Source organism: Pelobates fuscus, chromosome 1 (assembly GCF_036172605.1).
Source record: "Pelobates fuscus isolate aPelFus1 chromosome 1, aPelFus1.pri, whole genome shotgun sequence".
NCBI lineage: Eukaryota > Metazoa > Chordata > Amphibia > Anura > Pelobatidae > Pelobates > Pelobates fuscus.
In genome coordinates, this window is record NC_086317.1 from 9,125,220 (window position 1) to 9,146,145 (window position 20,926).

At 50.5% G+C, this 20,926-nt stretch overlaps 1 protein-coding gene across 8 annotated transcripts in view; it reads left to right on the top strand.

Annotated features, from left to right (window-relative positions):
- Positions 1–20,926, top strand: part of STXBP5L (syntaxin binding protein 5L) — a 350,034-nt gene that overhangs the window by 221,772 nt on the left and 107,336 nt on the right. For all 8 annotated transcript variants that reach the window (XM_063446146.1, XM_063446149.1, XM_063446159.1 and 5 more), the window contains exons 15-16: positions 16,592–16,809; positions 18,027–18,205. In XM_063446146.1, coding sequence (XP_063302216.1) covers positions 16,592–16,809; positions 18,027–18,205 — 397 coding nt within the window. The remainder of the gene's footprint in view (positions 1–16,591; positions 16,810–18,026; positions 18,206–20,926) is intronic.

Sequence of the window (20,926 nt, forward strand, 5' to 3'; positions counted from 1 at the left end):
CTCAGGTAGTGTGTGTTATAGGAGGTGTGGGAGCTGCAGTGAGTGTGCTTCTCAGGTAGTGTGGGTTATAGGAGGTGTGGGGAGCTGCAATGAGTGTGCTGCTCAGGTAGTGTGGGTTATAGGAGGTGTGGGGAGCTGCAGTGAGCGTGCTGCTCAGGTAGTGTGTGTTATAGGAGGTGTGGGAGCTGCAGTGAGCGTGCTGCTCAGGTAGTGTGGGTTATAGGAGGTGTGGGGAGCTGCAGTGAGCGTGCTGCTCAGGTAGTGTGTGTTATAGGAGGTGTAGGGAACTGCAGTGTGCGTGCTGCTCAGGTAGTCTGTGTTATAGGAGGTGTGCGGAGCTGCAGTGAGTGTGCTGCTCAGGTAGTGTGTGTTATAGGAGGTGTGGGGAGCTGCAGTGAGTGTGTTGCTCAGGTAGTGTGGGTTATAGGAGGTGTGGGGAGCTGCAGTGAGTGTGCTGCTCAGGTAGTGTGGGTTATAGGACATGTGGGGGGCTGCAGTGAGTGTGCTGCTCAGGTAGTGTGTGTTATAGGAGGTGTGGGGAGCTGCAGTGAGCGTGCTGCTCAGGTAGTGTGTGTTATAGGAGGTGTGGGGAACTGCGGTGTGCGTGCTGCTCTGGTAGTGTGTGTTATAGGAGGTGCGGGGAGCTGCAGTGAGTGTGCTGCTCAGGTAGTGTGTGTTATAGGAGGTGTGGGAAGCTGCAGTGAGTGTGTTGCTCAGGTAGTGTGTGTTATAGGAGGTGTGGGGAGCTGCAGTGAGCGTGCTGCTCAGGTAGTGTGTGTTATAGGAGGTGTGGGGAGCTGCAGTGAGTGTGCTGCTCAGGTAGTGTGTGTTATAGGAGGTGTGGGGAGCTGCAGTAGTGTGGGTTATGGGAGGTGTGGGGAGCTGCAGTGAGCGTGTTGCTCAGGTAGTGTGGGTTATAGGAGGTGTGGGGAGCTGCAGTGAATGTTTCGCTCAGGTAGTGTGGGCTATGGGAGGTGTGGGGAGCTGCAGTGAGTGTGCTGCTCAGGTAGTGTGGGCTATGGGAGGTGTGGGGAGCTGCAGTGAGCATGCTGCTCAGGTAGTGTGTGTTATAGGAGGTGTGGGGAGCTGCAGTGAGTGTGCTGCTCAGGTAGTGTGGGTTATAGGAGGTGTTGGAGCTGCAGTGAGTGTGCTGCTCAGGTAGTGTGGGTTATAGGAGGTGTGGGAGCTGCAGTGAGTGTGCTGCTCAGGTAGTGTGGGCTATGGGAGGTGTTGGGAGCTGCAGTGAGCATGCTGCTCAGGTAGTGTGTGTTATAGGAGGTGTGGGGAGCTGCAGGGAGTGTGCTGCTCAGGTAGTGTGTGTTATAGGAGGTGTGGGAGCTGCAGTGAGTGTGCTGCTCAGGTAGTGTGGGCTATGGGAGGTGTGGGGAGCTGCAGTGAGCATGCTGCTCAGGTAGTGTGTGTTATAGGAGGTGTGGGGAGCTGCAGGGAGTGTGCTGCTCAGGTAGTGTGGGTTATAGGAGGTGTGGGGAGCTGCAGGGAGTGTGCTGCTCAGGTAGTGTGTGTTAAAGGAGGTGTGGGGAGCTGCAGTGAATGTTTCGCTCAGGTAGTGTGGGCTATGGGAGGTGTGGGGAGCTGCAGTGAGCATGTTGCTCAGGAAGTGTGGGTTATAGGAGGTGTGGGGAGCTGCAGTGAATGTTTCGCTCAGGTAGTGTGGGCTATGGGAGGTGTGGGGAGCTGCAGTGAGTGTGCTGCTCAGGTAGAGTGGGCTATGGGAGGTGTGGGGAGCTGCAGTGAGCATGCTGCTCAGGTAGTGTGTGTTATAGGAGGTGTGGGGAGCTGCAGTGAGTGTGCTGCTCAGGTAGTGTGGGTTATTGGAGGTGTTGGAGCTGCAGTGAGTGTGCTGCTCAGGTAGTGTGGGCTATGGGAGGTGTGGGGAGCTGCAGTGAGCATGCTGCTCAGGTAGTGTGTGTTATAGGAGGTGTGGGGAGCTGCAGGGAGTGTGCTGCTCAGGTAGTGTGTGTTATAGGAGGTGTGGGGAGCTGCAGTGAGTGTGCTGCTCAGGTAGTGTGGGTTATAGGAGGTGTGGGAGCTGCAGTGAGTGTGCTGCTCATGTAGTGTGTGTTATAGGAGGTGTGGGGAGCTGCAGGGAGTGTGCTGCTCAGGTAGTGTGTGTTATAGGAGGTGTGGGAGCTGCAGTGAGTGTGCTGCTCAGGTAGTGTGGGCTATGGGAGGTGTGGGGAGCTGCAGTGAGCATGCTGCTCAGGTAGTGTGTGTTATAGGAGGTGTGGGGAGCTGCAGGTAGTGTGCTGCTCAGGTAGTGTGGGTTATAGGAGGTGTGGGGAGCTGCAGGGAGTGTGCTGCTCAGGTAGTGTGTGTTATAGGAGGTGTGGGGAGCTGCAGGGAGTGTGCTGCTCAGATAGTGTGTGTTATAGGAGGTGTGGGGAGCTGCAGTGAGTGTGCTGCTCAGGTAGTGTGGGCTATGGGAGGTGTGGGGAGCTGCAGTGAGCATGCTGCTCAGGTAGTGTGTGTTATAGGAGGTGTGGGGAGCTGCAGGGAGTGTGCTGCTCAGGTAGTGTGGGTTATAGGAGGTGTGGGGAGCTGCAGGGAGTGTGCTGCTCAGGTAGTGTGTGTTATAGGAGGTGTGGGGAGCTGCAGGGAGTGTGCTGCTCAGATAGTGTGTGTTATAGGAGGTGTGGGGAGCTGCAGTGAGTGTGCTGCTCAGGTAGTGTGTGTTATAGGAGGTGTGGGGAGCTGCAGTGAGGGAGGGTGTTGCTCAGTTAGTGTGGGTTATAGGAGGTGTGGGGAGCTGCAGTGAGGGAGGGTGTTGCTCAGGTAGTGTGGGTTATAGGAGGTGTGGGGAGCTGCAGTGAGCGTGCTGCTCAGATAGTGTGTGTTATAGGAGGTGTGGGGAGCTGCAGGGAGTGTGCTGCTCAGGTAGTGTGTGTTATAGGAGGTGTGGGAGCTGCAGTGAGTGTGCTGCTCAGGTAGTGTGGGTTATAGGAGGTGTGGGGAGCTGCAGTGATGGTGCTGCTCAGGCAGTGTGGGTTATAGGAGGTGTGGGGAGCTGCAGTGATGGTGCTGCTCAGATAGTGTGTGTTATAGGAGGTGTGGGGAGATGCAGTGAGCGTGCTGCTCAGGTAGTGTGTGCTATAGGAGGTGTGGGGAGCTGCAGTGATGGTGCTGCTCAGGTAGTGTGGGTTATAGGAGGTGTGGGGAGCTGCAGTGATGGTGCTGCTCAGATAGTGTGTGTTATAGGAGGTGTGGGGAGCTGCAGTGAGTGTGCTGCTCAGGTAGTGTGGGTTATAGGAGGTGTGGGGAGCTGCAGTGAGTGTGCTGCTCAGGTAGTGTGGGCTATGGGAGGTGTGGGGAGCTGCAGTGAGCGTGCTGCTCAGGTAGTGTGGGTTATAGGAGGTGTGGGGAGCTGCAGTGAGTGTGCTGCTCAGGTAGTGTAGGTTATAGGAGGTGTGGTGAGCTGCAGTGAGTGTGCTGCTCAGGTAGTGTGTGTTATAGGAGGTATGGGAGCTGCAGTGAGTGTGCTGCTCAGGTAGTGTGGGTTATAGGAGGTGTGGGGAGCTGCAGTGAGAGTGCTGCTCAGGGAGTGTGGGTTATAGGAGGTGTGGGGAGCTGCAGTGAGTGTGCTGCTCAGGTAGTGTAGGTTATAGGAGGTGTGGTGAGCTGCAGTGAGTGTGCTGCTCAGGTAGTGTGTGTTATAGGAGGTGTGGGAAGCTGCATTGAGTGTGTTGCTCAGGTAGTGTGTGTTATAGGAGGTGTGGGGAGCTGCAGTGAGCGTGCTGCTCAGGTAGTGTGTGTTATAGGGGGTGTGGGGAGCTGCAGTGAGTGTGCTGCTCAGGTAGTGTGTGTTATAGGAGGTGTGGGGAGCTGCAGTGAATGTTTCGCTCAGGTAGTGTGGGCTATGGGAGGTGTGGGGAGCTGCAGTGAGCGTGTTGCTCAGGTAGTGTGGGTTATAGGAGGTGTGGGGAGCTGCAGTGAATGTTTCGCTCAGGTAGTGTGGGCTATGGGAGGTGTGGGGAGCTGCAGTGAGTGTGCTGCTCAGGTAGTGTGGGCTATGGGAGGTGTGGGGAGCTGCAGTGAGCATGCTGCTCAGGTAGTGTGTGTTATAGGAGGTGTGGGGAGCTGCAGTGAGTGTGCTGCTCAGGTAGTGTGGGTTATAGGAGGTGTTGGAGCTGCAGTGAGTGTGCTGCTCAGGTAGTGGGGATTATAGGAGGTGTGGGAGCTGCAGTGAGTGTGCTGCTCAGGTAGTGTGGGCTATGGGAGGTGTTGGGAGCTGCAGTGAGCATGCTGCTCAGGTAGTGTGTGTTATAGGAGGTGTGGGGAGCTGCAGGGAGTGTGCTGCTCAGGTAGTGTGTGTTATAGGAGGTGTGGGGAGCTGCAGGGAGTGTGCTGCTCAGGTAGTGTGGGTTATAGGAGGTGTGGGGAGCTGCAGGGAGTGTGCTGCTCAGGTAGTGTGTGTTATAGGAGGTGTGGGGAGCTGCAGTGAATGTTTCGCTCAGGTAGTGTGGGCTATGGGAGGTGTGGGGAGCTGCAGTGAGCATGTTGCTCAGGTAGTGTGGGTTATAGGAGGTGTGGGGAGCTGCAGTGAATGTTTCGCTCAGGTAGTGCGGGCTATGGGAGGTGTGGGGAGCTGCAGTGAGTGTGCTGCTCAGGTAGTGTGGGCTATGGGAGGTGTGGGGAGCTGCAGTGAGCATGCTGCTCAGGTAGTGTGTGTTATAGGAGGTGTGGGGAGCTGCAGTGAGTGTGCTGCTCAGGTAGTGTGGGTTATAGGAGGTGTTGGAGCTGCAGTGAGTGTGCTGCTCAGGTAGTGTGGGCTATGGGAGGTGTGGGGAGCTACAGTGAGTATGCTGCTCAGGTAGTGTGTGATATAGGAGGTGTGGGGAGCTGCAGGGAGTGTGCTGCTCAGGTAGTGTGTGTTATAGGAGGTGTGGGGAGCTGCAGTGAGTGTGCTGCTCAGGTAGTGTGGGTTATAGGAGGTGTGGGAGCTGCAGTGAGTGTGCTGATCAGGTAGTGTGTGTTATAGGAGGTGTGGGGAGCTGCAGGGAGTGTGCTGCTCAGGTAGTGTGTGTTATAGGAGGTGTGGGAGCTGCAGTGAGTGTGCTGCTCAGGTAGTGTGGGCTATGGGAGGTGTGGGGAGCTGCAGTGAGCATGCTGCTCAGGTAGTGTGTGTTATAGGAGGTGTGGGGAGCTGCAGGGAGTGTGCTGCTCAGGTAGTGTGGGTTATAGGAGGTGTGGGGAGCTGCAGGGAGTGTGCTGCTCAGATAGTGTGTGTTATAGGAGGTGTGGGGAGCTGCAGTGAGTGTGCTGCTCAGGTAGTGTGGGCTATGGGAGGTGTGGGGAGCTGCAGTGAGCATGCTGCTCAGGTAGTGTGTGTTATAGGAGGTGTGGGGAGCTGCAGGGAGTGTGCTGCTCAGGTAGTGTGGGTTATAGGAGGTGTGGGGAGCTGCAGGGAGTGTGCTGCTCAGGTAGTGTGTGTTATAGGAGGTGTGGGGAGCTGCAGGGAGTGTGCTGCTCAGATAGTGTGTGTTATAGGAGGTGTGGGGAGCTGCAGTGAGTGTGCTGCTCAGGTAGTGTGTGTTATAGGAGGTGTGGGGAGCTGCAGTGAGGGAGGGTGTTGCTCAGGTAGTGTGGGGAGCTGCAGGAGGTGTGGGGAGCTGCAGTGAGGGAGGGTGTTGCTCAGGTAGTGTGGGTTATAGGAGGTGTGGGGAGCTGCAGTGAGCGTGCTGCTCAGATAGTGTGTGTTATAGGAGGTGTGGGGAGCTGCAGGGAGTGTGCTGCTCAGGTAGTGTGTGTTATAGGAGGTGTGGGGAGCTGCAGTTAGTGTGCTGCTCAGGTAGTGTGGGTTATAGGAGGTGTGGGAGCTGCAGTGAGTGTGCTGATCAGGTAGTGTGTGTTATAGGAGGTGTGGGGAGCTGCAGGGAGTGTGCTGCTCAGGTAGTGTGTGTTATAGGAGGTGTGGGAGCTGCAGTGAGTGTGCTGCTCAGGTAGTGTGGGCTATGGGAGGTGTGGGGAGCTGCAGTGAGCATGCTGCTCAGGTAGTGTGTGTTATAGGAGGTGTGGGGAGCTGCAGGGAGTGTGCTGCTCAGGTAGTGTGGGTTATAGGAGGTGTGGGGAGCTGCAGGGAGTGTGCTGCTCAGGTAGTGTGTGTTATAGGAGGTGTGGGGAGCTGCAGGGAGTGTGCTGCTCAGATAGTGTGTGTTATAGGAGGTGTGGGGAGCTGCAGTGAGTGTGCTGCTCAGGTAGTGTGGGCTATGGGAGGTGTGGGGAGCTGCAGTGAGCATGCTGCTCAGGTAGTGTGTGTTATAGGAGGTGTGGGGAGCTGCAGGGAGTGTGCTGCTCAGGTAGTGTGGGTTATAGGAGGTGTGGGGAGCTGCAGGGAGTGTGCTGCTCAGGTAGTGTGTGTTATAGGAGGTGTGGGGAGCTGCAGGGAGTGTGCTGCTCAGATAGTGTGTGTTATAGGAGGTGTGGGGAGCTGCAGTGAGTGTGCTGCTCAGGTAGTGTGTGTTATAGGAGGTGTGGGGAGCTGCAGTGAGGGAGGGTGTTGCTCAGGTAGTGTGGGTTATAGGAGGTGTGGGGAGCTGCAGTGAGGGAGGGTGTTGCTCAGGTAGTGTGGGTTATAGGAGGTGTGGGGAGCTGCAGTGAGCGTGCTGCTCAGATAGTGTGTGTTATAGGAGGTGTGGGGAGCTGCAGGGAGTGTGCTGCTCAGGTAGTGTGTGTTATAGGAGGTGTGGGAGCTGCAGTGAGTGTGCTGCTCAGGTAGTGTGGGTTATAGGAGGTGTGGGGAGCTGCAGTGATGGTGCTGCTCAGGCAGTGTGGGTTATAGGAGGTGTGGGGAGCTGCAGTGATGGTGCTGCTCAGATAGTGTGTGTTATAGGAGGTGTGGGGAGCTGCAGTGAGCGTGCTGCTCAGGTAGTGTGTGCTATAGGAGGTGTGGGGAGCTGCAGTGATGGTGCTGCTCAGGTAGTGTGGGTTATAGGAGGTGTGGGGAGCTGCAGTGATGGTGCTGCTCAGATAGTGTGTGTTATAGGAGGTGTGGGGAGCTGCAGTGAGTGTGCTGCTCAGGTAGTGTGGGTTATAGGAGGTGTGGGGAGCTGCAGTGAGGGAGGGTGTTGCTCAGGTAGTGTGGGTTATAGGAGGTGTGGGGAGCTGCAGTGAGTGTGCTGCTCAGGTAGTGTGGGCTATGGGAGGTGTGGGGAGCTGCAGTGAGCGTGCTGCTCAGGTAGTGTGGGTTATAGGAGGTGTGGGGAGCTGCAGTAAGTGTGCTGCTCAGGTAGTGTAGGTTATAGGAAGTGTGGTGAGCTGCAGTGAGTGTGCTGCTCAGGTAGTGTGTTATAGGAGGTATGGGAGCTGCAGTGAGTGTGCTGCTCAGGTAGTGTGGGTTATAGGAGGTGTGGGGAGCTGCAGTGAGAGTGCTGCTCAGGGAGTGTGGGTTATAGGAGGTGTGGGGAGCTGCAGTGAGTGTGCTGCTCAGGTAGTGTAGGTTATAGGAGGTGTGGTGAGCTGCAGTGAGTGTGCTGCTCAGGTAGTGTGTGTTATAGGAGGTGTGGGAAGCTGCAGTGAGTGTGTTGCTCAGGTAGTGTGTGTTATAGGAGGTGTGGGGAGCTGCAGTGAGCGTGCTGCTCAGGTAGTGTGTGTTATAGGAGGTGTGGGGAGCTGCAGTGAGTGTGCTGCTCAGGTAGTGTGTGTTATAGGAGGTGTGGGGAGCTGCAGTGAATGTTTCGCTCAGGTAGTGTGGGCTATGGGAGGTGTGGGGAGCTGCAGTGAGCGTGTTGCTCAGGTAGTGTGGGTTATAGGAGGTGTGGGGAGCTGCAGTGAATGTTTCGCTCAGGTAGTGTGGGCTATGGGAGGTGTGGGGATCTGCAGTGAGCATGCTGCTCAGGTAGTGTGTGTTATAGGAGGTGTAGGGAGCTGCAGTGAGTGTGCTGCTCAGGCAGTGTGGGTTATAGGAGGTGTTGGAGCTGCAGTGAGTGTGCTGCTCAGGTAGTGTGGGTTATAGGAGTTGTGGGAGCTGCAGTGAGTGTGCTGCTCAGGTAGTGTGGGCTATGGGAGGTGTTGGGAGCTGCAGTGAGCATGCTGCTCAGGTAGTGTGTGTTATAGGAGGTGTGGGGAGCTGCAGGGAGTGTGCTGCTCAGGTAGTGTGTGTTATAGGAGGTGTGGGGAGCTGCAGGGAGTGTGCTGCTCAGGTAGTGTGGGTTATAGGAGGTGTGGGGAGCTGCAGGGAGTGTGCTGCTCAGGTAGTGTGTGTTATAGGAGGTGTGGGGGGCTGCAGTGAATGTTTCGCTCAGGTAGTGTGGGCTATGGGAGGTGTGGGGAGCTGCAGTGAGAATGTTGCTCAGGTAGTGTGGGTTATAGGAGGTGTGGGGAGCTGCAGTGAATGTTTCGCTCAGGTAGTGTGGGCTATGGGAGGTGTGGGGAGCTGCAGTGAGTGTGCTGCTCAGGTAGTGTGGGCTATGGGAGGTGTGGGGAGCTGCAGTGAGCATGCTGCTCAGGTAGTGTGTGTTATAGGAGGTGTGGGGAGCTGCAGTGAGTGTGCTGCTCAGGTAGTGTGGGTTATAGGAGGTGTTGGAGCTGCAGTGAGTGTGCTGCTCAGGTAGTGTGGGCTATGGGAGGTGTGGGGAGCTGCAGTGAGCATGCTGCTCATGTAGTGTGTGTTATAGGAGGTGTGGGGAGCTGCAGGGAGTGTGCTGCTCAGGTAGTGTGTGTTATAGGAGGTGTGGGGAGCTGCAGTGAGTGTGCTGCTCAGGTAGTGTGGGTTATAGGAGGTGTGGGAGCTGCAGTGAGTGTGCTGATCAGGTAGTGTGTGTTATAGGAGGTGTGGGGAGCTGCAGGGAGTGTGCTGCTCAGGTAGTGTGTGTTATAGGAGGTGTGGGAGCTGCAGTGAGTGTGCTGCTCAGGTAGTGTGGGCTATGGGAGGTGTGGGGAGCTGCAGTGAGCATGCTGCTCAGGTAGTGTGTGTTATAGGAGGTGTGGGGAGCTGCAGGGAGTGTGCTGCTCAGGTAGTGTGGGTTATAGGAGGTGTGGGGAGCTGCAGGGAGTGTGCTGCTCAGGTAGTGTGTGTTATAGGAGGTGTGGGGAGCTGCAGGGAGTGTGCTGCTCAGATAGTGTGTGTTATAGGAGGTGTGGGGAGCTGCAGTGAGTGTGCTGCTCAGGTAGTGTGGGCTATGGGAGGTGTGGGGAGCTGCAGTGAGCATGCTGCTCAGGTAGTGTGTGTTATAGGAGGTGTGGGGAGCTGCAGGGAGTGTGCTGCTCAGGTAGTGTGGGTTATAGGAGGTGTGGGGAGCTGCAGGGAGTGTGCTGCTCAGGTAGTGTGTGTTATAGGAGGTGTGGGGAGCTGCAGGGAGTGTGCTGCTCAGATAGTGTGTGTTATAGGAGGTGTGGGGAGCTGCAGTGAGTGTGCTGCTCAGGTAGTGTGTGTTATAGGAGGTGTGGGGAGCTGCAGTGAGGGAGGGTGTTGCTCAGGTAGTGTGGGGAGCTGCAGGAGGTGTGGGGAGCTGCAGTGAGGGAGGGTGTTGCTCAGGTAGTGTGGGTTATAGGAGGTGTGGGGAGCTGCAGTGAGCGTGCTGCTCAGATAGTGTGTGTTATAGGAGGTGTGGGGAGCTGCAGGGAGTGTGCTGCTCAGGTAGTGTGTGTTATAGGAGGTGTGGGAGCTGCAGTGAGTGTGCTGCTCAGGTAGTGTGGGTTATAGGAGGTGTGGGGAGCTGCAGTGATGGTGCTGCTCAGGCAGTGTGGGTTATAGGAGGTGTGGGGAGCTGCAGTGATGGTGCTGCTCAGATAGTGTGTGTTATAGGAGGTGTGGGGAGCTGCAGTGAGTGTGCTGCTCAGGTAGTGTGTGCTATAGGAGGTGTGGGGAGCTGCAGTGATGGTGCTGCTCAGGTAGTGTGGGTTATAGGAGGTGTGGGGAGCTGCAGTGATGGTGCTGCTCAGATAGTGTGTGTTATAGGAGGTGTGGGGAGCTGCAGTGAGTGTGCTGCTCAGGTAGTGTGGGTTATAGGAGGTGTGGGGAGCTGCAGTGAGGGAGGGTGTTGCTCAGGTAGTGTGGGGAGCTGCAGGAGGTGTGGGGAGCTGCAGTGAGGGAGGGTGTTGCTCAGGTAGTGTGGGTTATAGGAGGTGTGGGGAGCTGCAGTGAGCGTGCTGCTCAGATAGTGTGTGTTATAGGAGGTGTGGGGAGCTGCAGGGAGTGTGCTGCTCAGGTAGTGTGTGTTATAGGAGGTGTGGGAGCTGCAGTGAGTGTGCTGCTCAGGTAGTGTGGGTTATAGGAGGTGTGGGGAGCTGCAGTGATGGTGCTGCTCAGGCAGTGTGGGTTATAGGAGGTGTGGGGAGCTGCAGTGATGGTGCTGCTCAGATAGTGTGTGTTATAGGAGGTGTGGGGAGCTGCAGTGAGTGTGCTGCTCAGGTAGTGTGTGCTATAGGAGGTGTGGGGAGCTGCAGTGATGGTGCTGCTCAGGTAGTGTGGGTTATAGGAGGTGTGGGGAGCTGCAGTGATGGTGCTGCTCAGATAGTGTGTGTTATAGGAGGTGTGGGGAGCTGCAGTGAGTGTGCTGCTCAGGTAGTGTGGGTTATAGGAGGTGTGGGGAGCTGCAGTGAGGGAGGGTGTTGCTCAGGTAGTGTGGGTTATAGGAGGTGTGGGGAGCTGCAGTGATGGTGCTGCTCAGGCAGTGTGGGTTATAGTGGGGAGCTGGAGTGAGCGTGACCGTACTAGCAGCATTATCACAATGCTTTGTTTTAGGGACTTTATTAATTTTATTGGATGATTGTAAAATTATTATGAAAGATTCTTTTTTACACCACCATCCGTCAACGTCCGTGAGAACCCCTTGCAGCTCTCTGCATTATTCACCTTTATTTCATTCCTTTATCACTGATTAAACCATGGCCTGTATGTCTTGAAGCACCTGCAGGGTTTCGGATCTGCAAGCACAAGCTCAGTGTATCTGAGACTAATTAAATATGTTTTCTTTAACCTTGCTGTCTGAGGAGAGAAGAGGGTTGAAGGCCATTTGTGCAGCTCGATGCTGGATCCATCGGTTCTCGATGCCATGGGCGTCCAAACCTATCACTGACATGTCTGAGGAAGGGTTGGTTTTCTGAACTGTTTCTGAAATGAACACAGTTACATTCTGCTCCTTAAACAGCCGGCCGATGTGATTATTTCTCTTAGCGTTCATCCAGAGCTGGGCTTCTCAGCGTATGCCTGCAGACATCGAGCACAGTTCATTTGGCAATTGAAGCACAACTGCACTGAGCACATTTACTAGCTGCTGATATCACTTCCACACAATGAACCTTCCACTGATCCCACCATCCAAAAATAGCCTAGCCAGCGGTGACACACAACACACAGCACCGGCTGTCAGCGGAGTGCGGAGCCCACATCTGCTAAACTGCTTCATACACTTATTCTTTATCCTTGGCTGGGTTGTCTTTGGTATTATTTTTCCACTTTAACCCTGCAAGTGCCAGAGTAGCAGAGAGGCCATGCCTTTCACATAACAGTTAGCCATTACTGGTCCTTAGAGAGGTAATTATAACATAACATAGATTAATAGCGCTTAATGGCTGGATCGGCTGACATAAGTGAGGTCACAGAAATTGTGTTTTGTTAATTGTATTAACCAACCACCTACAGACATGACGGAAATACATAACATGGGACCATGGGTTGAAGTTTATTTATTATTCCTGGGCTTTTCATACCTGTTTTGATTCATGGCATATTTTACTCTATTCTAGACTCTTTTCTGGTTAGACTAGGGATTCCTGGGTCCAAATGCATGCATTCAGCATTTATCGATGTCATGTATGTGTTATTTACAGTTAGTGTGTGACTGTACCTAGACATTGCTCCCATAATAACAATATTTTATATTAGTCCACGGAAGAACCAGTGATTGGAATGCTGTCATTCGCAGTTCCATAATAAATTCTTTACCCCAGCTCTGGCGTCTGGCGATGTATCAAACAGAATGTGAAATCAGTTTATACCCCAGCATCACATCCATTAATGGCGTGTAGCGACATGCAAAGAGTGCACAGAGTCCGTGCTATCATTAAACTAAATCGACATCTTGTCCTTCATCTCTCCGACCCGTATCGCAGCGACCGAGTGCTTCTTGTATGGCTTTATCACATTTCACACTGCTGGATGAGAGCTACAGTTCAGCTGTCTTATAATAGTGCTCTGATATTTAGTGTAACGGTACTTGCTATTGCTCAATATTCTAGAGCTCATATAGGGATTCACAGGGATTCTCAGAATTGTTTTTGACCAAGGCACAATTCAATTAAAGACCATTTTCTTTGATAAAAACCAAACAAACCACAAGAATCGAATACAAACGATAAATAAAAAGTGAATCCACCCCAACAAATGCAACTAATCAATAAAACAAACAAGAAAAGAGGTGCAGCGATGACTATTATCCCTTAGTGCAAAACAAACCATGGATATAATGTGTAGTGAATATCCCAAACCTCTATACATTTATTACCACCTGTATAACAGTCAGGACACTTCTAAAAGCAATGTCTAGCATACATGGAACACATATAATATAGTGTAGTAATGTATTATGTTTATCATAAAACCATAGACATAAAAATCATTCACAAACAAATATGCACACACTGGGCCAGTTAACCCCCACTGTAACGGAGCTCCGTGTACTCCAACCGAGTACCCTCCGTTGATGGATGCTCCTAGCGCTCTCAGAGGACTCCAAGCACTGCAGACGACACCACAACCACCGCAGGCTCCACAACCGCCGTAGCTTAACTGGAGCCGCGCCGTCTTCCTTCCACCCTGGATCGGCTTCTGTCCTCCAGGACCGTGTGGGGAAGACCTCTCCTCCAGGAGAGCGTATCCGGAACAAGCTCTTAAAAGAGCTAAGTGATTGAAAGCTCAGGGGAATATGCAGAGCATAGCAATCCCCAGTGTGATATAGCAGTTCCCTCCAATAACGAGACAAGGCTACGTCTTGAGGGTCAGAAGAGGTCTGAGGACTGGAACACCCAGCCTGCTTTTCCTCGCACTAGGACGCCATCCCACCGCTGCCACCAATGTAACGGAGCTCCGTGTACTCCAACCGAGTACCCTCCGTTGATGGATGCTCCTAGCGCTCTCAGAGGACTCCAAGCACTGCAGACGACACCACAACCACCGCAGGCTCCACAACCGCCGTAGCTTAACTGGAGCCGCGCCGTCTTCCTTCCACCCTGGATCGGCTTCTGTGGACAGCTATAATCACTACAGGGATTGCTATGCTCTTCATACTCCCTTAGCTACTGAGCTCTTGTAAGAGCTCTGGTTCCTGATCCTGCTTCGCTCGACAGAAGGAAGAGGTTCGCCTATTGGAACCTGGAGCCTGGTCGTAGGTCCAGGGCGCAGAGCAGACGGCGAGATACCAGCCCAGCAGCGGTGGTTCGTGGAGTCTGCAGTGCTTATGGTGGCTGCGGTGCTGATGGTCCTTGGGTGAGCGCTAGGAGCATCCTTTTCTACGGTCCAACTTCCAGCCAGCCTGGAGGCAACCGTAACATTTGGTGGCAGCGGTGGGATGGCGTCCTAGCGCAAGGAGCAGCACTCCAACAGCACTGGTATCGTATGAGAGTATTGAGGGCAACGCTAGCCACTGCGCAGCGTCCCTACCTACAGCAACATGGAGCAAGCGAGACCCTGGAAAGCAGCCAGTGAATTGCAAATCCGCCTGGCACAGCGCTGGGAGGGCGCTGATTTCATGAAGGTAGTAAAGGGGCGGCTGGTCTTGTATGGCCCAAACCCTTCAAATGAGTTGGTCCATGAAGTGATACGCCAGTTGCATGCTGATAATCAAGCAGCACGGGACTTTGAGTACCAATTGTGGAGTTTGGGGATATGGACACCCCGTCTCCAGCGAGGAAGTGAGTTACAGGGAGCGGAGAGCAGCGACCTCCCTCCCCAGCGGCAGCCTGAGTTACAGGGAGAGGAGAGCAGCGACCTCCCTCCCCTGCGGCAGTGCACCGTGCAGAGGGAAGAGACAACCGGTCTTCTTCCCCAACCCCAACCAGAGATACCCGAGGCGGCAGACCTCATAGACTGGTCCTGGAAGGACCCACAGCAGGCAGGTGGAGATGGGACCGCAGTCTCTCTACCGGCCCTACAGGGATGCTGGGCAGGCGGCCCAGATCCCCAACCCCAGGGTGAGTTACAGGGAGAGGAGAGCAACGACCTCCCTCCCCAGCGGCAGCGTGAGTTAAAGGGAGAGGAGAGCAGCGACCTCCCTCCCCAGCGGCAGTGCACCGTACAGAGGGAAGAGACATCCAGTCTCCTTCTCCAACAGCAGCCAGAGGTACTCGAGGCAGCGGGCCTCATAGACTGGTCCTTGGAGGACCCCCAGCAGGCAGGTGGAGATGGGACCGCAGTCTCTCTACCGGCCCTACAGGGATGCTGGGCAGGCAGCCCAGATCCCCAACGCCAGGGTGAGTTACAGGGAGCGGAGAGCAACGACCTCCCTCCCCAGCGGCAGCCTGAGTTACAGGGAGAGGAGAGCAGCGACCTCCCTCCCCAGCGGCAGTATACCGTGCAGAGGGAAGAGACAACCGGTCTCCTTCCCCAACCCCAACCAGATGTGTGATTGGTGATTTTATGCCTCCCCCTGGGAGTATCCTATTTGCATGTAACCTCAATAAAAGCCAGGCTGGGTGTTCCAGCATCTCAGACCTCTTCTGACCCTCTAACTTGCAGCCTCGACTCATGTTTGTAGGGGACAGCTATAATCACTACAGGGATTGCTATGCTCTTCATACTCCCTTAGCTACTGAGCTCTTGTAAGAGCTCTGGTTCCTGATCCTGCTTCGCTCGACAGAAGGAAGAGGTTCGCCTATTGGAACCTGGAGCCTGGTCGTAGGTCCAGGGCGCAGAGCAGACGGCGAGATACCAGCCCAGCAGCGGTGGTTCGTGGAGTCTGCAGTGCTTATGGTGGCTGCGGTGCTGATGGTCCTTGGGTGAGCGCTAGGAGCATCCTTTTCTACGGTCCAACTTCCAGCCAGCCTGGAGGCAACCGTAACACCCACATTAGAGTGTTAATGCTTAGATTGCTGCTGTTCCCCCTCGGTTTGGCATTGGGGCACAGAGCACAATCGCCAAACTCTGCCAATCGAATGCTTCTCATACCAAAGTATTTTATCCAAAGTTTCATGAGAAGCATTAGGAGCGTCCTGTGTCGTCATGTAGGGCGTGATTACACCAATTGTAAACACCTCCAGTTTTAAAAGAAGAGGCTTTAGTGGCTGTCAGCCTAACATCCAAGAGGTGTGTTTGACAAATGGAACACTTGCAGTAAATACATTTTAGCAGCTTAAATTGTTATTAGTAAGTCACCTAAAACTTCCCAGATCATCCTGGTCCCACCCTCACTCACACCCCTAAAATTAAAGTGTACCACTTTATCCATTCGAAATGTTGGTAGGAAAGCAACAGCTACTCTAGCACTGGTCATACCTCTCCTCTTGGCAAAATCACTAAAAGGGAAGTAACCCAAAAAGATCCACTCTTAATTTCACAAGAGAGACGTTTTATACAAGATAAGACATAAAACATATGGAACACAAACATACTCCTTGGAGTAGTATGCAACATTGTAGTTTATCAGAGGATAAAACCTAGGCATATAAAATAGGAGTTATTTGGTATTTTAGCAGTCCCGAGATTTTTGCTGCTTATAGGGTTTAATTTATTTAAAGCTTTGGACTTTTCAGTGAGTCTGCTTGTGTGACATGTTTCGGGTCTTAGTTTGAATTAACCATCTCTATGAACAGGGTATCTATATATATTTGTGTAATGTTGACATATCCATTTCTTTCCAACATTCTAACGAGTTCACATTTTCTAACATTTCTTCATAACAAAAATCTTCCATTCCTCATATTATTTTTCAATCAGAGAAGTCTCTCTGTTTTCCAGTTCCACAGTATTCTTTTTTTAAACAGATGCCCAACATTGCACCTCTTATTCTGCATGGGGACTTATATAGAAATCATATTTAAAAAAATCCACTTTTATTGAGTACTGCTTGCTCAAACGCCTGGTAAATAATAACGTATTATGCTATAATCAGTTGGCCTGGTCTGACTACTAACTGTGAGAAGTCCACACCCTGAGCAGTATTAAAGGAATACTTCAGGAACCAACACAACACCTACACATTTCATAAGCTTTGTGTCATAATCATGCTTTAGTTGTATCCACATTTAATACTATTTGCTTAAAATAAATATGCTTTTCTGGAGAATAAAGTAAAATAAATAATGATAAAATAATAAAGATTAGGTGTGGCTAATGGGATGACGTTATGCTCCTATTAGCTGCAGTTTGATGGTGGTGTTTGCAACAATAACGAGATTTAAATTTGAGTAAACACAGCCCAAACCTATCAACTGGACTCAAGTTATGTTGGTTAACACAGTGTGTCTGGAGTGTCCCTTTAAGGGATATCTCAGTTTCTACGTATCACGTGTCTATATGATTTGGATTCTATTTATTATTTATCTATATATTTACATACAAGTGCCTACATGATGCCATTTTTACATAGTGCATGTCTAATTCAGAGAGGATGCCATTTTGAACTTGACATTATTTTTGTAGTCACCCTCCAGATGTTGTACAAATTAAAAACATCAAAAATGTTTGAGAAAGCAAAGCCAGGAGACGGCAAACAGACGGCGGAGATTGTGGAAGAAGATCCTTTCGCCATCCAGATGATGTCGTGGTGTCCAGAAAGTAGAGTGTTCTGCGTAGCGGGTGTTTCGGCTTATGTCATAGTCTATCGATTTAGCAAGCACGAAGCTGTGACCGAAATAGCGGTAAGTGAATATTATTCATATTAATTGTGTGCTATTATTGTGTGAATATTACTGTGTGACGTAGTAAGGAGCACAGCGCGTCGCAGATTAAGTCGCCTTCCATATAGACACTGTGGTAGATGGTACACATTTGTTATGGTATAATGGCAGCATAATTTCACAGGTAATCAACCTTTTGTAAAATTAGATATTTAGCAGTGTTCAAGTACCCTATGTCAGGTCCCCTGCCTCCGCGCCGCTAGCTGCGGCCTTGCTTACTTCGTCACCGTGAGCAGCACCATTTGGTCCCTGTTCGTGGCGTATGGCTGTCCCCGCCGCTGTGCTCTAGACTGACAGTGTTTCTGACACTGCACGCTCCTTATATGTGTACCGGACCCGGTCATTTGACCCGGCACACAGCGATGACCTCAGAGACCACAAAGAAGGGAAGAAACACCTCCCACGTGTTGTGGTTAACACTAATTGGAGGTTAGCCAATCAGACACGCCCTGTGTGTATATAAGCTAATCTCTTCCTTGCCTCAGTGCCCTGTTGTGGTCTTTGTTTAGCCCAATAGCGCGTTATACTCTCTCTGATTAATTGGTTACCGAACTTTGGCTTGTCTTACGTTTAGAAATACACAAAAGTAAAAGACAGATAAGGGCTGCGCCACATGCAATAAAATGAAATAAAATATAATAAAAAAGTGAATAAAAATAATTTAAAAATAAAAGTAAATACTGTGAGTCTTATTCCAGATGTGCAAATGGTCACATATGAGAGAGTCTCTTATTCGGGAGGTAGGTTCAACTGCAGTTCTTTATACTTAGGGGGTCTTGTAGTCTTGGGTCTCCGTATGTGGATGAGAAGAAACACAAAGAAGACCTAATAGTGCAGTAAGCCAGGGCTAAATAGGCCTGTTATTAAATAATTGTTGACAACAGATCACATGTTCATATGGAGCTTTCCCGAGGGAAAAATGAGTACTGCTTGGATATATATGGTAGCTGAAAAATTCAAAAGGTACTATAATAACGAAGAGAAACATGACAAAAAATATACTTTAGGAATTAAAGAGACACTGTAGCCACCAGAACAACTACAGCTTAATGTACAGCATACAGCTTAATCTATAATATAGGGCGTTATAGCTAATAACACAGATATCATAGATTGAACACAGCCAGAAAACAGCCACATCATTCAATACAATGATCATGTTTCTTGTTTCCTGTAAGTCTTTAGAAATTCGCCTGCAGTATGAGGTTGAAGATATCATCACCCCGGACCCAGACTCGATCCCACCATTTCCTGATTCTTTTTCGCAGCCTCTCACCTCGAAGAGCAGGAACCTTTCTGGCAGTGCCAACATCGTGACATGTGAGGGGCCCCTGAAAGACAGCATACCATGTTTAAAGTAAGACAACAGTTATCCTTACTTCAACAAGTAGCAGAGATCCACTTAACCTGTGTGAGCAATTAAACCCTGTTTCAATTCCCAGAGTCCCCAGGCCATACTGACATTTAGAAGATCGAGATAACATGGAATAGATTCAGATACAGAGAATGGGATGTGCTCAAGAGACCTTTTTATACAAATGGTAGTACAGCTTCCCCAACACAGAAACAGCAGGATACTAGAAGTCTGTTCTTAACTGCTCCATTACTGAATGCTACAAGCAGAGATCGAGCCAGATTGGAGTTATTCACCAACAACAATTCTTGTACACAATCCATCAAAGCCATAGGGTTTTAATGATATTTTATATAGCAGAATAAATTCACAATGCGTTTCTTATAATCGTGCATCACGTTTGACCTTATTGTACAGATACAACCCAAGAATTGGCACTTAATTAGAATTTTGAGTGCACCTACCATTGACTTGCATAGGAATTGTGATGAATTACTTCTTAATTCTTCATTAAAATGATGTGTGCATCTTGGGCGACTTTTCTCCTGTTGTAACCCACATAAACCCATATATGAAGTGAGTTAAGTACTGTAGCGGACCACGGGTAACCCGACTGGTTACCTCCGCTAATTCTTTCCTTCAGCCACTCTGGAACCATTAAAGCATACAGACATCCATTCCCCCAGTAACCAGACGAAACATAGTTCTGGGAGTCAACTGATTTTATTTTGGCCACACATGTCCCTTTTATGCACAGACACCTACATGGGGTCTACCATACAATAATACAGGGCTTTTCTCTCCAAGAATCCTCTACAGAAAAACATACAATATTCTAAAACATCGGAACCCCACAAAAGTTGCTTCGGTAAACGAACGAGGGGGGTACGGACAGCCAAACAAAGGAAATAAAAATGTAGTTTGGTCATCTATCCCGCTACCTATATAATAACTCCCGAACGGAAAAAGGGAGAAACACACAAATTATACAAAATTGGCGGCAGGTTCCGCCACAGTTACTCAAAGGAAAAAGTAGAGGTTTGGAATTTTATGGAACATTTAAGAAAATTATGTCTGCTTCATTATTCCATAAAATAAAATATGGGGGTTGAATGTACCTTGAACACATTTGCTTCCCTGCTGTGCTGTAATGGATCAAACTCCGTGCTGTCGGTGTTGGTTTCTAGGAGCTGTTCTGGTACATTTTGTGGGTAGCACATTATGGCTGCTAGATACAAAGCTCACTCAGTGTATCAGTTTATAGCTGTATCTCTGTGGAGGTCACACACATTTGTCAAGCGTGGGCCAAATAATTGACATTCTCATACACCGAGACTCATTCTATTACGGTGTTCAAAGGTGCTGCTCACTCCCAGGAGACTATATTTGTGTCATTCCAGAACTCATCCATTTTTGACAGAAATAAATGACGAGCTGTCACTGTCAGAAGTAAATAATGGGCACATTTCAGAATTCAGAGCAGCCCTGCTGAATAATCTATATAGAGGCAGGATGTTTAAATATGATGTTTCTGTACAAGACAGCAGACAGTCCTTCTGTATGGACACAGCAGATATTACTACTGTATGGACACGGCAGATATTACTACTGTATGGACACGGCAGATGTTATTACTGTATGGACACGGCAGATATTACTACTGTATGGACACGGCAGATATTACTACTGTATGGACACGGCAGATGTTATTACTGTATGGACAAGGCAGATATTACTACTGTATGGACACGGCAGATATTACTACTGTATGGACACGGCAGATGTTATTACTGTATGGACACGGCAGATATTACTACTGTATGAACGTGGCAGATATTACTACTGTATGGACACAGCAGATATTACTACTGTATGGACACGGCAGATGTTACTACTGTATGGTCACGGCAGATGTTACTACTGTATGAACACAGCAGATGTTACTACTGTATGGACACGGCAGATGTTACTACTGTATGGACACAGCAGATGTTATTACTGTATGGACACGGCAGATGTTACTACTGTATGGTCACGGCAGATGTTACTACTGTATGAACACAGCAGATGTTATTACTGTATGGACACAGAAGATATTACTACTGTATGAACACGGCAGATGCTACTACTGTATGGACACGGCAGATATTACGTGTATGGACACGGCTGATGTTACTACTGTATGGACACGACAGATGTTATTACTGTATGGACACAGAAGATATTACTACTGTATGAACACGGCAGATGTTACTACTGTATGAACGTGGCAGATATTACTACTGTATGGACACAGCAGATATTACTACTGTATGGACACGGCAGATATTACTACTGTATGGACACGGCTGATGTTACTACTGTATGGACACGGCAAATGTTACTACTGTATGGACACGGCTGATGTTACTACTGTATGGACACGACAGATGTTATTACTGTATGAACGTGGCAGATATTACTACTGTATGGACACGGCTGATGTTACTACTGTATGGACACGGCTGATGTTACTACTGTATGGACACGACAGATGTTTTTACTGTATGGACACAGAAGATATTACTACTGTATGGACACGGCTGATGTTACTACTGTATGGACACGGCAGATGCTACTACTGTATGGACACAGCAGATATTACAACTGTATGAACACGGCAGATGCTACTACTGTATGGACACGGCAGATATTACTACTGTATGAACACGGCAGATGCTACTA